A 17,805-nucleotide genomic window follows, 5' to 3' on the forward strand; every position below is an offset into this window, starting at 1 on the left:
CATCATCATCATCATCATCATCATCATCATCATCATCATCATCATCATCACTACCACCATCATCATTTGTATGCCACTCTCCCTCCAAAATTGGGAGTCAAAGCAGCTTAGTCTAAAAGCACAGTACAATTAAAAACTTAGAAAGGTGACAACTAAAATGGAATTAAACTATTAACAGTATTAAAACAGACCATTTGTTTAAAAATAGAATGGAATTAAAAAGATTAAAACGCTTAAAAACCACACACTTTAAAGCAGTGCAACACCTGCATGGTCTTAAAACCGTTTTAACCTTTATAACCTCTCTGAATTTGTTACCATATTTTAAATGTTTTTTAGTCTACTTAAATTATATTTAAGGTCGGCATAGAAATGTTTTAATTGATAAACGATAAAAAAAGACATGGAGGCTGTCAAAACTTTTGCTAGAGAAGAATGGGTTAACCTGCCCCTTGCTTACATTTCAAATTGAGCAAGAACAGGTCCATGGGGACAGCCAAATGACACCAGCCCCTGTTCATTTCAAAATGTGGCCTTTGTTAAACGCTCATTGTTAGCCAAGCATCTAAAGGGGTTTGGAATCCATAATCCAATTTGGATTCACTGTCCGTCTATTTGTCCCGAAAAGAAACATGCTTCCCGTTGTTCCCATTGTAACAAAATGGTACAGAGAATAGGACAGACACTGCTAAGGCAGGCATGCCGCCCTGTTCAAAGCCACAGGGATTTTAAGCGTGAGGCGAGATCATCAATAAAAGTGGGAATTCAGTCAGCATTGCTAACAAACCAATTTGGGAGTATTAATGGTCCACTGCAAAAGCTTTGCCAGGTATCAGAGCCTGAAAAGAATGTATCCCTCTTTTTTGATTTTGAAGCAACACCTTTGAGGGGACAGATTTATAATCCTGTCAGGTGTGCGCATTCCAATGTGCGTGCGCGTGCTGGGTGCACATTTGCAACTGTCAAGGAAAGCCATAATAGCCTCCCCAATCTGCATTGCAGCTTCCAGACGTACAAGAGGAGGCATTTGTTCTTGTCAATTCAGCAACGGAGCTTCTCCAAAAGGCTTACAGCACATCAGTTCACTTGTAGGTTAGAAGGGGATTGTTTTTGTCTAACTCTCATGTCCTCTCTGGTTTTGGCAGAGAACAGATGAGGAGGAAATCAGCTTCAATGATGGCTAAAGATGTTTTGGCATCTGATGTGAAATTCTAAATTGTACCTTCCTGCAGATAGACACAGTAGATAACATGAACTGAGAAGTTTTCCTTACACAAACTTAACCAAAATAAATGGGAAGTGTGCAGGGCTGCTCCAAATTCCATGGATCCAGGGCTAGAATATCAATGGTTCAATGGGACAAATGCTCCAGGCCCCTCATAGGCTAGCAGTAAGCTAGCAGTCATGTCCTCAATTTTCCAGTGCATTTGATTGTTGTTGTTGTTGTGTGCCTTCAAGTCATTTCTGACTTATGGCAACCCTAAGGCAGTGAACCTACCATGAAGTTTTCTTGACAAGTTTCTTCAGATGGGGTTAACCATTGCCATCCTCTGAGGCTGAGAGATGTGACTTGGCCAATGTCTCCCAGTGGGTTTCGGTGGATTCGAACCCTAGTTTCCAGAGCTATAGTTCAAGACTCAAACCACTATGCAGCACTGGATCTCAATACTACCAATATTTTGCATCTTATTTGTGCAACTGGGCAAAATTGCATGGAACTAGAACCTTAGTTTAATTGAAATGCTGGGCTGAAAGTGGCTTTATACATGAATATTTTATTTTGCTGTCTGTTGCACTACAGGCATATGTCAAATGACAAAACTTCTAGCAAAGAATGTTTTTTTACAAAGTCTTTTTACACATAGCCAGTCTCTTTGTCCTCTGTCGAACTAGAAGTATTTTAACAGCATCAGTGATGGGAGAATTGGAGAAACACAGACATTCAGAGTTAGGTTGCAGAAGCAGTAAACAATGCAATAATACAGCTTGAAATGATAAAGAGCGAAAGTCTATCCTACCTGATCCTACTATAGCTATGTACTTTCCTATAGCAGGCAAGGTAAACAGTGGCTGCCTCCAGAATCCCTTATGGCTACATGTGACCAGCAAAACAGAGAAAAAAGAGGAGAGTTGATATGTCTGCCTTATCAGTTACACCCATCATATGAAAAAATAAACCAACATAGATGTATAAGTTTGGACATCAAGCCAATGTTTTCTGATGGTTCACTGTACACAAACTTTGTTTCAGGTACAAAATTATGAAAAAATATTGCATGTAAAATGATCTTCAGGCTATGTATGTGTAGAAGGAAGTGTGGAACATAAATGAATTTCATGTTTAATCCCATCTCCAAGATATCTCTTTATATATATATGCAAATATTCCAAACTCTGAACAACTCTGAAAACCAAAACACTTCTGGTCCGAAACATTTCTGATACGGGAGATGAAACCTGTCCTGAATTACAGTTTGCCCCATAGAACCCAGAAAGTAAAACACTATCAGAGTTTTTTCTTGGCAAGACTTCTTCAAGGGGCAATTGCCATTGTCCTCCGCTGAGGTTGAGACATTGTGATTTGTGGAAAACCACACAATTGGTTTTCATGGCTGAGTTATCCAAACTCTGGTCTCCTAGAATCCCACTGTAACACGCAAATGACTACTCCACACTGGCTCTCAGTAACACTCTAAGTGTTAATAATAATTAAAAATCAGAGAAGGGGAAATTTACCCTTCAAACTGTAGGAGTACCTCAACAAACCATGGCCCAGTTACAAAAACAATGGAGAACCCCTAGTGCGGATCCAAGAAATTGGTGCAGGTACCCCAAAAAGAATGGAATGAGTCAAAGCAGAGGCAAAGACAACTGGTAAAACATAAGGAGTAGTATTATAATAGCTAACCCATGTGTTCTTAGACTATTTTGGATGAGCACTGAGTTAGGATTCACACCAATGAAGGAGCCATTGGAGTCTCCTGTTATTTCAGAAACTAAGGCAGATTCATAAATGAACTGCTTCTGTATAGATGGCAGGATTTCTCTGAGGAATCTGGAATGGATACAGGATGTATGGTAAGCGATTCTTTGTGTTTAGATTTTTTTTAAGTGTCAGGGGAATTTGTGCAGTATATATATAAACTGCACCCTCCCTCTTGGTTTCAAGCTACAAGAAATGAGATCCCACCTCAGCATTAGGAAGAACTTCTGATGGAAAGGGCTGTCTCTCAGTGGAACACAATGCCTTGGAGGGCGATGGAGTCTCCTTTGGAGGTTTTCAAACAGAGGCCGGATGGTCATCTGTGAAGAGTGCTTTGTGTTTTCCTGCCTGGCAAAAAGGGTCAGACTGGATGGCCCTTGGGGTCTCTTCCCAACTCTATGATTCTATGATTGATTGATTTTGCTCACTAGCCTCTTTTGGTTACTTTTTTTTCCTGACATGGAGGCGGCAAGTTCACACAGAGGACACAATGCCACCTAAATTGCCAGTGCAAGCTGTGCAATGGCTTACAGGGGGGCAAAATACCTTTATTGGGCTTCACAAGATTTCCTGGCTCATGGAGGCTGTCAGATTAATATCTGGCATTCAGAACAAGTATAATTCTGTTCATCTTTTAACTGTGCACCTTTCTAGTCATCAAGATGCATATCCATCAGTGGATGCTTTTTGATTTGGAACCAGGAAGTAAGTTAAATAGAGTACTTTCTTAGCTCAGCTAGTTCGGATCTCTGTTGTTCTGTCCATGCCACAGTTCATTTTGCTGTATTGCTGGCAACAATACAAATGAACTAAGTAGAGATAGTATAGTGCTTGCATTCAAAGCATTTCTTTCTTCTTTCCAAAGGAGGGGGAGGAATGCCTCCTCTCTCTATTCAGATGAGTAATTATCAGCCTTGGCCCCCATTTCATTCCTGTCACATTATTTCTGCTTCTGCAACAGGAAATTATAATTGCAAAGGGAGTGAGGCGCTAGGCCACAAGCTGACAAGAACCATGTCAGCCGAATGCCTTGTGAAACACGCAAATAATGTAACCTGAGCACCTGGGTCTGAGCTTTCTATTGCTGAACTAAAAAGTGGCTGAAATCAAATCTGTCAGACATGACATTAGGCTCCACTGGATGCAAAGCTAGAAAGATATAGGGTGACTTGGGGGACATGGACATGTCAGGAACAGGGTGACAGAAGTCTTCCTTTTCCAGGACATGTCCTACACTTCAGCCTTCCATCCAGGAGGAATTCCAAAATGTTCTCCATTTTGAACATGACTAAGAAGCATGCATTTCCATTTCTATCAGTGTTTCTAGCTTTTATTGTGTAATGTCCTACATTTCACAGTGCCTTGTCCTCCACTGCAGTTGGGATAGCTGGTCACCCCAGGTCCTAGGAAGGGAAGATCTACGCTTAGACAGAGAGGAGCAGGAACAAGTGGCCAGAAGCTTCAAATCAGGGCTGGGCAAATTCCAATGATCCAAACCCAGGGGTCTTGAGATGAGGCTGAATGCAGCCTGTGGGCTTTGCTTTAACCACTTTTGCTTTGGTGGTGTCAAACAGGATAATTTTTGCAGTGCGGATGCAGAAATGCAATGCAATTGTGCCTTGAGAAACTTTCACATCCCAAGATTGATATCGCCTAGCAAGGCAAGGAGTCCTTGGACTCTGCAATCCAGGTCTGTGGCAGGTGTCTGGCAGGGCAATGGAAATTCAGACTCCCCAAACCAACCACACGATTGCCCTGTCCAGCTGCAACTCAATGTTTCCTTGGAAAAGTCCCATAGGATGCAGATCTCCCTTCTTGCCCATGGAAAAAGATGCCCGCAGGTAGAGATGGAATCAACATTCATAAGTCTCTTTCTTGTGGGAGCAGAAACCTTTGTCATTCTTGCTGTGCTTCCATCCAAGGGCAGAAACAACAAAAAGGAGGTGTTCTTGAATGGGCAATAGTGGCATCAGAAGTGTCCGGTTTCAAGCGCTCCTGTTCCCTGACATAACCTTGTGGTGGATGAAGGTGTAAGCCAGCCACGAAGCTGGAGTAACTATTTTCCTTCCAGCCCCACCAACTTTGGCCGTATTGAGGTGAGCATGGAAGGGTTGCAGATTAGGAAGAATGTTGACACAGGGCAAGGGTGGGAATCATGTAGCGCTGCACATGTTGCTAGAATGCAACTCCCAGCATTCTTCACCACTGGCTATATTGGCTAGGACAGTTGGGACTTGTAGTGCAACAACATCTGGAGGCCTTCGTTACCCCACCCTTGTTGTGGGTCCTCTACCCAACCTTATCACCCAATGTGTCCACCGAACATGAGAACTTGACATGTTGACATTCAGACATGCTGTGCGTATGGCAGAATTGACCAGTTACGCAAAGTTTTAGTTACAAATATTGAGAAATATTAAGGAAATAAAAAGAATAGAAGTCTCATTAGAATCTTATTAGTATACTGTATTTGGAAGAAACAGAATCAGACTCCGGCAGTGAACAAATTTATTATCTATTAAGGGCAGAGAGTATATTTAGATTAACAGATGGGGAAAGCCTCCCAGAGATTATTAATTGGGAAATTAAATGTTAGGCCTCACTTAACTGTATAAAATTAACGTATTGGATAAAGAACAGCAGGGGTAAGAAAGATGTAGAGATGAAAAATGAATTATTTAGTATTTTTTAAAAAAGTAATAAAAAATCTTTAAGAGCAATGAGTTAGACTGAGCTAATAAATAAGCATAAAGATAGTAAAATAATATAAGATAAAGAGACTATCTTACAATGCCACTTTATTTTAAGTTTTATAGGATGAAGTCAATATAGTCATTTTATTTGAATATAGAAAGATATGGTGTGAGAAGCTTACAGCGTTGTTTTCTTTTAAAACCAGAGATGTTTCTATATCACTGATTATAATTGCTGGGTGTGTGTGTGTGTGTGTGTGTGTAGAAAAGATCAGGAAGGCAAGAGTTAAAACACAGAACTCTCGTATCCAGGTGATGCAGAGATGAGAGAGTTGTTTTTCTTTTCCATCTGCACCTCTTGGGAGAATGACTCAAAGCCTTTCACCTGCTGAAACACGCAAAGTTTATGCCTGAATCCTAGACCTTTAATATCCCTTATCTAGAGATGAGAAATGCTGACGAGTCACAAGTCACTGCATCACAATCCTCTTGTATTGAACATACACAGAAAGTGTGGTGCAGTCTTGTTCACCTTTTGGATTGAAATTTAATGGAATTAAACCATAAATATTATTCTTTTTCTCACTATACATTTTTTAAAACCTAAAAAACCCAGCTTTGGAACTGGACTCCAGCCTTCTACATAGCGCAACCTATAGGTAGCAACAAAATTAATATTAAATTGATTTCAGAATCTATGGATTTAAAAAACCCTGATATTGAAAAGAGTCATGGGATGAACTATTAACAACCGTCCTATACTATCCCACTTATTTCTAGAAATCCCACTTTACAAAAAAAGGATACTATCCAGTATGAGCTTTGTGAGAGACGTATAGGCGGAAAGATCTCGCATTTCTGGGATCTCATTGTGTGCAAAATTCACTACCTGGGGATGCAAGATGGGGAGAATGCATGTAATTGCCATAGACTATTTCCCATTTGTCAGTCTCCCCTGCCCCATACTCTGCAATGGCAAACTGGAGGGCCCGTTTTTTTGAGATGGGATGTTGTTGATGCATGAGCAAAATTCATGGGTACATTCGTAAAACTCGCTACTCAAAACACTGGAAATTTTCTAAACACAGACAGAGTTCCTGTTCCATTTGCAAATGAAGGGCTTTATTACTTCAGTGCCTGTTCTCAAAGGCTGAATCCATTCTACAGAAATAATCCAGTTTTACGCCACTAACTGCCATGATTCAATCTTATGGAATTCTGAGACTGGTAGTTTTGTGACACATTTAGCCTTCTCTGCCAGAGGGAGTTCCCAGAATTCCATAGCATTGAGCCATGGCAGTTAAAGAGGTGTCCAACTGAATTATCTCTGCAGTGCAGATGCAGACATTGTCCAAAAATACCCATGAGAAAGGATTAACGGCAAGGGGATGGAGCACTTCTTCTTGCCATCAGGTTATTTTAGATGGCTACTTTCAAAATCATTGTCTTAACATCATTGCCAGTTGGGCATCAAATATTTCCATGTTCTTAACCCTCTATATCTATTGTATCTGCTTTCTCTCTGCCACAGATAGGAAATGCGTGGCCCTCCAGATGTTGTTGGACTGCACCTCTATCAATCCTAGTTAGAAATGGTGAGGTTTAGTAGGACTTGCGCTCAGACTCTCCAACATTTTACTGACGAAAGCCAAGACTTGTGTGGCCAAGGAATATCAAGTGGTCAAAATGGAAAAAGATATTAATAAAGAAGCACACACAAGGCAGGAGAGGTTGCATCAGTCTGCTTTTGCTTAAGCCTCCCGGGAAAGAGACAACCCCCCTCCTTGAAGACACAGGGGGAAAGTGGGAAGAGGAGAAAGAAATTGGGACATTTCAAAAGCAGCTGAAAAAGTGGGGCAACAGAGGATTAATCTGGATTCTCCCAACCAAATTATGATAGTTAGACAGTATCTGCACTCAGTAATTCCCCAACCCAAACCCTACTAATGCACTTAACTCCATGAACACATGGCACCCTATTTATTCAGTTTAAGGCTGCCTTCTCCTCCTCTGCATTGCTTCCTACACAGCTCTGTATCACTGGAATGCCCTTCACTTGACATCTAAATCACTTCCTCTATTTTGTGCATTCATGCATTATATCAGCTGAGCCTTCTCCCATTTTATTTTCCTTTCCATTCCTTCCTAATGCGTCTTTACTTTTGGATTGCACCCTACAGACACAGGGCTATGCTATTACATTTTTGAATAGCAGACATTTTAGGCATCTCAGGAATAATTTCCTGACACAGATTTAAAGCTGGGAAATTGTAAGGTCCAATACCACTTCCTAAACTCCCTTTCATCTTCTAGAAAGTGAAATTAACACATATCTAACATTTAAAAGTGACACGAAAATGGCTAGTTTGAGCACTATTTTGTTTTAGTGAATCAAGTTGTGTTCTGGCGAAAACAGACCACCCTTAAAAACTAGTCTGCAAAAGTCTACATTTGAAAGAACTAACCACCTGCTCATCTTTTTTAAAATGACTGTTTAGGCTAGGAGTAAGCCCTTGAGCAATATCGTCTTGGCATCACCTGCACATCAATATAAACTTGTTCACGGTGGTTCACGCAAAACTGCAAGGCTCCCTTTTTTGAGAGGTTAATCAAAGCACCGTCGTGATCACTGAAGTGCCATATAAACATTAGGAATTATTAGGAAAACTGATGTCAAGAGTCTGAGAAAAAAATGTGTGCTGGCTATGAAGACTAGATGTGGAAAAGCAAGCCACCACAAAGAAGGACCTGCGCACCAAAGTTATCTATAAGGGTGCAAACTTCTTTCAAAGTGCAGAATTTAATTTCAGATACATTCTTGGTTTCCTACATGTCATGATGTGGGGGCCCCAACACAAAGTGGGATTGAAACCAAAGCATATTTAGAAAAGTGATTCCAAACTTTGGCCCTCCAGATATTTTAGACTCACCTCCCTGAATTCCTGACAGTTGGCCAAGTTGGCTGGGGCTTCTGAGAGTTGAAGTCCAAAACGTATGGAGGATCAAAGTTTGGGAATCAGTAATATAAAGGAAGCTCACATGGCGAGTAGCTATGCCTTAGGAGAGCCATGACAACTTTTTAGAATAAGAGAGGGAAATGTAACCAATATCTGGGAAACCACCAAACTCTCATATTATGGGGAAGGAGAAGGGCCATCTAGGAACCCTAGAAGGTGTGTGACTGGGAGCCCCAAAAGGCTGTCTGGTGCACACCCTGCTATATGCAGATGACAGTTTATGACTGACATATTTTGAACTTTAAAAAAGGATGATTGCATTTGATTAAAGTCTTCATGATTAAGTTCACAACAATTAGACAATTACACATTAAGAAAAGCCTGATTTGTTGCGGTTTGTGCCTCGAGTCATTTCCGATTATAGTGAACTTAAGGAAACCTATCTTGGGGTTTCTTGGCAAGATTTGTTCAGAGGGGTTTGCCATTGCTTTCCCTGAGGTTGAGAGCATGTCACTTGCCTGAGGTCACCCAGTCAGTTTCATGGCAGAGCCGGGATTGAAGCTTTACACAGAGTTGCCAACCAAAAGGAACTTATTGGTGGCCCAAAAGAGTTTTAAAATATTGGGTAGCCCAACTTCTTCCATTAGCAAACAAAACCATGGCAGCAAAAACAGAAATTCTGGGCAGCAGGAGCCACATAAGTACACTATAAATTTTTTTTAAAAAACATTGTATAGATTTTTTTATGAACCACTTTTGGGGCAGCTAGCCAGAACTCAAAGGCAATGGACAGAGCTACATTTTTTTCTTCTCTGTAAATTCTTAGGTGGTTTAAAGTCAAAGTACGTGGTTAGACAGTTATGAGAAGCATCCAGTTCAGCAAATAAGGCACTCACTGACACATGAAAGATCTGGAAACAAGAAATAAAGAAAGTTTTTTAAAAAGAGGAAGAAGAAGACTACTATGATTTCACCACTGAGATAATTTTAGTGTTGGATCAGTGCTGTAAAAAAATATCTAGTGATAACTCAAAACTCAGCTGTATGTTCTATGCAGAAGGCCCCCATCGTGGCCTGTGATGTTGGACGGGGCACCTGGACATGGAGGTGTAGCCAGGTGCCCCATTTCTGCCCTTATGGGCTGTAATGGGGGTCTTCTGTGAGGATATGATTGTGGAGGCAGGTACAGGGCACGCAGCAGCAGTGGGTCCATGGTGGGGCAGCAAAGGGACATGTAAAACACCTGCCTGTCAACACAGCAGCCCTGGGACTGAACTGGACAGAACCTGGGCTTGGCCTGTGTTATCCTGTCCATCTCTTAGGCCTGAGAAAGTTTTAGGCTACATTTCTTAGGATCCCCCAGAATCACAGATTCTTTGAGTCATATCTAAAAAAATTAATTCCTCAAGCTCTGGCTAAACACTGATTAGTCAGTGGATTTTATGCATAAACATGAAGCCCTACCAATTGTACAGACCTCTGTATAGGTTCTCCCTTTTCAGATGACCATGGCAATTTTCTTGTCCCATTGATTTGTCATTGTTTAGAAATGTGAAGAACCGGGAAAAAGCATATATGTCACATCATGCTTCACATATTGCTGTACTGAAACAGACAGATATATCAGTGGCCTTGATAAATCTGAATATGTTTTGCCTCTCCATTCTATATGTGATTATAGGCTGAGTTTCCCTTATCCAAAATGCTTGGGACCAGAGGAGGATTGGATTTTTGATTTTGGAATACCATTATTTGAATATACAACAAAATGAGATACCTTGAGATGGATCCAAGTTTAACATAACATTCATTTATGTTTCATATACACACACTTATACACATAACCTGAGGAATTTCATACAATATTCTTAATATTTTGTGCACAAAACAAAGTTTTGAACCATCGGAAGCAAAAGTGTCACTATCTCAGCCACCCTTGAAAAAAGGGTTGGTTTTTGTAGTATTTTGGATTTCATATCCCGGATAAGGGAGACTCAAGTTGTACCTTAAAAGTCCATTTAATGTTGTTCAGTATATGGAAGAGAGTGAGAAGATGGAAGAGCTACAAGAAAATTGACTTCCCCCGATAAACAACATACAATTGGGCCCTTGTATCCATGGATACAACCATCCATGACCTGAAAATAATATAAATTCCAAAACTTGTTTTTTGCTATTTTCTATAAGGGCACCATTTCACTAGCCACTGTATGTAACTTGAGCATCACACATTTTGGTATTCATGGGGGGTGGGGTCCTGGAACCAACCCCAGAGCACACCAGGGGCCCACTTTACTTGGTATACTCAAGTACCTCAATCCCTGGAACCAAACCCGCTGAACTATTCCATAGGATAGTGCAAGAAAGACCTCTGCTTCCAAACTGGGAAGTACAGACAGCCGCAAGGCTAGGTGGATCATTGATCTGAGCTCAATACAAGTCTGTTCCTAATGTTAATTCTCAGCTCCGGCTTCAGAACTAACATGGTTGTTTGCATTTTATTCTCAGATAATAAACTGGACAATAATCTTTATGTTCTAGTCGTTGAGCATAGGTCATTATGGCATGTTATATGGCTTGAACAGGCTATCTTAACATTCTCCAGGGGATCCAATCATTCTGAAGAGCTACTTAAGTGGAGCCAAGAACGCATTTATATAAGAGAGCTGAGTGGTCCAAAACATTTCCTCGGCTGCCTGAAATGGTTTACAGTCCAGAGGTTCCAAAAGTGATGACCACGTACCATCGATTTATTGTTTGGAAAGATCTAGCTTCTCAAGATGAAACATATCTGGAGAGAATATTAAGTCACTTAAAAGGCGATCCTGGAGAGAGAAAAGGGAAACAGAATCAGAACATGTAACCCTGTCACTGCTACCACTTCAAGGTGATACCAAGTGATCTCAGGCTAGTTTCCTCTGTCTTTGTCTGTCAATGACCATTGTTTAAAACTGGACATGCCACTTCATTTCCATACACAAGGATTTTGAATTTGAATTGACATTCCACACACACAGGGAGGCATATATAAGTCTGTCTCTGGCTTTCCACTCCAGAAAATGCATCTGCAGAAGTGGACTTAAGTCTACAAAAACTCCTGCTGCCAACTTCTTTCTTTCAGATAGTCTCAAAGGCACTAATAAGATCTCTCTACATACGATTCTACCGACTAACCGCTATATCTTTGAAAGGTGACCAAGGTATGGTTCTACTATCACATTGTGAGAAAGTTGAAGTTCACAGCTTTAGAAGGAAAAATAGAAGAGAATGCTAATGAGCATGCTATGAGATTCATCTGCAAGTGCATGACATCTTTCACATAGTCTTGGCAATCTTCATAAACACAACAACTGTATTTTGTGGGGTGCGTCTTAGTATTATACAGTCCAGCAAGTTATGCTATACAGGGTCCCTCCACATTCGCTGGGGTTCGGGGTGAAGGACTCACAGTTCCTCCAGTGCATATCTGTGGTCACACCTGCCAGAGGTTGAGCACAAAATCATGCTGGAGGACCTACAAATGCCTAGAGCAGTATTTTCTCTAGGAATTGTGAGCTTTCCAGTACAACTCTATGGTCAAATCTCTCACTGAAGTAAAGGGAATCTTTCCTTGGTTGGGGGGATTCTACAATCTTTCATGGGAGAACCCAAAATTCAGAGCATTTAACATGAACTTACTGAAAGGGAAAGATCAAGGTAGACATTTTCTGTGCCAGGGGCTGAACGCCCCAGTTTGTGCAAAGCTTCAGCGACCATCTCTTCAAGAAGCACACCACAAATTCCTCCTGAGAAAGAGAGAAAATAGATTGATTGTGTAAAAATAACCCAAGAACAAGTGAATATTCTTGTCTAGCAGAATAAAACACAAAGCGTTGGTTATACCTTAAAGCTGTATGTGGTTTGAGTCAGGTTACCTACCGTATAATCTTGCCTGATACACTCAGGTCCTCTGGACAACACTACTCATTCACCAAATCAGGTGACCGTACTCAGAGCAGGGCCGCTTTCTTAGGCTGCCCCCAGATTGTGGAAAGAAAGAGATTTGTCGGCTTGAGATACTGTCTGCATTTAAATCAAACAGCAAAGACCAGTCTATTCAGATTATTTTTAAATTATGAATCTAAAGTATTTTTTGATTAAGTTTAATATATATATAGTGGTTGCTCCACATTTGCTGGAGTTAGAACCCATGATGTGAAAAATAAAAACCAAACTATATTTTTTACCTGAGAGAATACCGCTCGAGGAAAGCCCAAGTCCTCCAGTGCAACTCTATGATCAACATCTGCCAGAAGTTGACCATAGACTCATGCTGGAGGCCCTACAAATGCAAGAGAAGTGTTTTCTCTAGGGGCTTCTAGGTTCTCCAGCACAACTCTATGGTCAACCTTTGGCAGAGTGCGCTGGAGGACTAGGGATTCGGAGATAATATATTAAGCAAGCCGCAAATGTGGGGGGAAAACTAGATTAGCATAACATGGTCTTTTAACTGATGTTGTGGTGTTATTCCAACGGTGGAATGCATTCCCTCTACAAGCCTGACTTGTGTCAACACTCTTCTCATTTAGGTGCCAAGTTAAAACTTGTCTGTGTCTCAGGGACTTAATATTCAATGCATACTTGTTTTACTTATAACTTAAAAAACAAAATAAAATTGGTTGCGACTTATATTATTAATATGTTTTTAGCATTTACACTTTCTTACTGTTTTTAACCGTGTCTAGGCTCTGGTAAGCCAGACTGAGATCTCCTGATATAGGGCAGGGTACATGAAAACCCACTGGGAGACCTTAAGCAAGTCACAATTTTTCAAGCTCAGAGGAGGCAATGGCAACCCCCCCCCTGAAGTAACTTTTCAAGGAAACATCATAATAGGGTCACCATAAGTGGGAATGAATTGAAACCACACAACAGCAACATAAAATTTTAATTAATTAATTAAATAAAGTTACATCCTATGTTATTTGTTGTTGTTCCCCACCTCAATCAATAGGTAAGGAGATGAGAAATAATGATAATGATAATAATTACTATTATTATTGATGCTTGGCAAGGTTCAACCCACAGCTCTTCCGGATAACCAACCTGCGACATGATCTCCTTGCCGCAAGGCTGTTGGCAAGCAAAGATAGATGAAAAAGATATGGAAGAAAATTGGCCGTGGGGCAAAAGAGTCAGAGGAAAGGAAATGTAGCCCATGTTATGGAGCAATGATATCATCAGGTGGTACCCTAGAGATTGGAGGGATAATAAACATTTCTTTTACCTCGTCTAATTAAACCACAATAAAAAACACGGATAGAGCAAACAAGTGTTAGCGCAAGGAGCGTGACGTGAGGTCCCCCATCAATCAGGTCCAGACCTGGTTAGCACAACCGCACCACAGGAATCGACCCTCCCAAGACCATTAATTGGCCACAGAGAGGCTAATTGCTCAGTGGCATCTCACTGCAAGAAATCGAGAAATCGTCTGCTGTGTCTGCCCAGCGGGATCTGCCACGTTGACGTAACACACAGACACACCAATAAGAACTGCTCTCTGCTGCTGGCAGCGATGGCACCAAAACTGGGACCTATATAGTCAGCCCCCCTACCATCGGTGGTTTTATCCATGGCTGAAAATATTTTCTTTTAAAAAAGTAAAATCCAAAAGCACACCTTGATTTTCCATTTTATATAAGGGATGCCATTTTGCTATGCCATTATATTTAATGGGACTTGTGTATCCACAATTTTGTTATCACAAGGGAACCGGAACAAACTCCAGCAGAAACCATGGGCCTGCTATAGTAATAATAATAATATTCCATTGTATTAATGGGGCTTGGGTATCCAGTATATGCCACAAACCACTGATTTAAAATTGATGTGAAACACAAATTTAAGATGCTGTATATACTCATGAAAGGACTAGAAATGTCTAATTAACAATTTGTAAGCTGATCTGACAGCCTTGCTGAAGAGTGAGGTATAAGACATCATCATCATCTTATCATCATTAGAAAGTCTTCAAGAGCAAAGACATTCTATACACACTAAGCTGAAATCAGAATCGTCCAAGCAATTGTGTTCCCCATTGCCATGTCTGGATGCAAGAGATGGACAAGTAAGAAAGTGGGTAAAAAGCAAATACATCCTTGTGATGCAGCCTGGAGAAGAGTGCTGAGGATCCCATGGATGGCCAAAAAGGACAAAGAAAGGGCTCCGAGAGCAGATCAAGCCAGAACTCTCCTGGAAGCCAAGGGAACTAACTCAGGCTATGATACTTTGGCCTCGTCCTGAGAAGACGTGGCTCATTAGAAAAGGCTAGGGAAGGTGGAAAGAAGGAAAAAGAGAGGAAGACCACCACACTAGAGGATGGCGTCCACTGAGGAAGCCATAGGTATGAATCTGCAAGGACTAAGGGAAATAGTGGGGACAAGGAGTCTGCCGGTCTCTCATCCTCAGGCAGCCATCAATGGAGGTCGATTGAGGACAGTTCTCAACAAAATACTCAGTAAAGTCTAGATATTTTAGTCAAAAATTGACCCAAAAAAACAGAGATGACTTATCCATGGATCAGTGCAAGCACTGTTCATATACACACACACACACACCCATATGCACTCATCCCTCCATATTTGCAGCTTTGACTTTGTGGATTTGATTATTCATGGATTCGATTAATGTCTCTCTAGGAACATCGAGTCCCCAGTGCAATTCTATGGTCACTCTGCACTGAAAGACACCACTTGGCCTTTGTAGCTCCTCCAGCGCAGTTCTATGGCCAGTGTCTGTCAGACGGACGTTGACCACAGAGTTTCCCTGGAGGACCTAGAGATTCCTAGAGAGGTGTCCTCTCAGGTCAAAACATGGAGGTTTTGTAACTTCGCTTTTTCCATGTTTGGTGTTTCTGTGCCCCTAACCCTAGTGAACAGGGAGGGCAAGTGTGTAATATACACACACATAGACACGCACCTATCCCCTGGTGCATAGTCTGCCCTGAAAGCACTGATCCCACCTGTTCTCTCATCCATCCAGCAAACTTTAGTCTGAGCGCAAAGTGTGAGGACTGCTGGATCTTTGTAACTCTTTGCCATTCTTGTCCTTTGCCCATCCTTTAGATCTGAGTCACATTCCCCTAAGCCTTACCCTCGACCTATCCATGGGTCACATCAAAACCCGTAACTCTGGCCCCAAACCTGCCTTATGTGACTTAGAACGGTGCCTGTTTCTCCCCATCCTGCTCTGCAGACTAGCCTTCAACCTTCAAAGGAATAAAAAGGATGCCCCCATCAAGGAGTGCCACAAGCCCCTTTCAACAACCCTAAGGCAGCCCTATCCTGGGCTTTCTGGGCAGGATCTGCTCAGAGGAGGCTGAGAGAGTGTGACTCGCCAAGGTTTGTCTGTTGGGGGCAGCTCTAATGAATGTTAGAAGAGCACAGCCCCATAAGGACACAAGGGCCCCCTAAGTCTCCATGGAGAGGAGCCTGGGGCTGCACCTTCCCGTAATTACCAGAATAGCACGGCCCTTAATCCCCTTCTCTTCCTGGAAACAGACAGACAGCTCCGTAATTCTTCGTGTAAGCGCCCCCAAAATTCTCAATACTCTGCCGACTCCCGTAATTATCAGAGTAGCACAACCACAACAGCCCTGAACACGAGTGAACCGTAGTTTCTCGGTGTAGGCGCCCCCCCAAATCTCACATATCAATCCCAGAGTTATTGGAACGCGAGGGTCCCGTAATCTCCGAAGGGGAGCACAAGTTCCCGTAAGTAGGAGTGCGGCGCAACCCTCAAAAGAGAGGGCTCCCGTAATTCTCCGTGTAGGGGCTCCATCCGCGGCCGTTATATCTCCGAATAGCAGACCCCCAAAGGCTCACCTCCATCATGGGCTCCGGCTCCGGCTCCGGCTCGGACTCGGTGGACTCCTCCTCGGCGGCCTCCTCTTCTTCCTCGAACTCCTCGCCTTCTTGGCTGGAGCTGGGCGCTGCTCCTCCAGGCCCTCCTTCTCCAAGCGGTTGAGGAGGAGGGAGAAGGTGACGGAGGCCGAGGAGGCCGCCAGAGCGCATCAGGCCCAGCATCTCCTCGCCGCTCCGGCCTCCCTTGCCGGGCCCCTCGGGGAGAAGCGGGAGCCCTCGCGGGCAGCATCCTGGCCTCGCTTCCCTACTTAGTCACAAGCAAATAACCCGCCTTCTTCGCTCTCCCTCAAGGGACCTGCCAGGCGCAGCCATCTGGTGTTGCTGGCCGTTGCCTGGCAACAAGCTGCGCGCGCAGCATGGTTGGCAGGAAGCGGACTCGCCGCATCTTGGGTACTGGTCGTTGCCCGGCAACTGCGCGGCACGAAGTAGCAGCCAGCTTGTGTACTGACGTTTCCCCGGCAACCCAGCTGCGCGCGCAGCACGGAGCCGCCAGAAACGTTGCGCGCAAAGCCTGCCGGAAGTGGAGTCGCCGCCATGTTGTGTAGACCGTTGCCTGGCAACCAGGAAAGGGGCAATAATGGCACGCGGAGCGGTGCTTCGCGCGCTGGGCCCCACAACAAACTCCAACCCCAGAATTCCATACAATGAGCCAGAAAAAGAGTTAAAGCGGTGCCAAACCAAGTTATCTCTCCAATGTGGATGCAGCCATGAAAACATGGCTGACTGCAATACTTTGGACTCTCCAGATGTTTTGGACCTTAGCTCCCAGAATTCCTGACTCATGGCCAAGGTCTCTGGGGCTTCTGGAGTTGATGGGAGAAGAATGTTTCATCTCGCTTCCTTTGCTTCTAAGTGGATGCAAACAGAGTGGAGGGTGAGCCCTGGCACTTCAACGACTGGGATTTAGGAAGCAGGGAGGAAGTACATACATACAGCCCCTAGAGCCTCTTGTGCCAGTTCAGTGACAAATCAATAGGCTGCACAGTGAAGTGTAGATCAAGGGAACGAAATAGTGCCACTCTATTCTGCTTGCCCAGGCCTCATCCGAATAATACGGCGTCCAGTTTCTGGGGACCACAATTCAAACAGGATGTGGGAGAAACTGGAGCCATGTGTCCAAGGAGGGCAACTAAATGCTGAAGGGTCTGGAAACCATGAAACCTTGAGGAACAACTCAGGGATGGGGATCTTTAGCCTGGAGAAGAGAAGGTTAAGAGGTGATATGATAGCCTGTTTAAATACTTGAAGGGATGTCATATTGAGGAGGAAGC

The 17,805-nt window shown here is 42.8% G+C and overlaps 1 protein-coding gene across 1 annotated transcript in view; it reads right to left on the bottom strand.

Moving 5' to 3' along the window:
- The window catches only part of LRGUK (leucine rich repeats and guanylate kinase domain containing), a 73,368-nt gene extending 56,605 nt beyond the window's left edge, over nt 1-16,763 (bottom strand). Inside the window, exons 1-4 of the mRNA XM_042467819.1 lie at nt 16,496-16,763; nt 12,312-12,418; nt 9,446-9,544; nt 6,484-6,565 (exon numbers count right to left, since the gene is read on the bottom strand). Coding sequence (XP_042323753.1) covers nt 6,484-6,565; nt 9,446-9,544; nt 12,312-12,418; nt 16,496-16,763 — 556 coding nt within the window. The remainder of the gene's footprint in view (nt 1-6,483; nt 6,566-9,445; nt 9,545-12,311; nt 12,419-16,495) is intronic.
- Between the last annotated feature and the right edge of the window lie 1,042 nt (nt 16,764-17,805).

This window comes from Sceloporus undulatus, chromosome 5 (genome assembly GCF_019175285.1).
Source record: "Sceloporus undulatus isolate JIND9_A2432 ecotype Alabama chromosome 5, SceUnd_v1.1, whole genome shotgun sequence".
NCBI lineage: Eukaryota > Metazoa > Chordata > Lepidosauria > Squamata > Phrynosomatidae > Sceloporus > Sceloporus undulatus.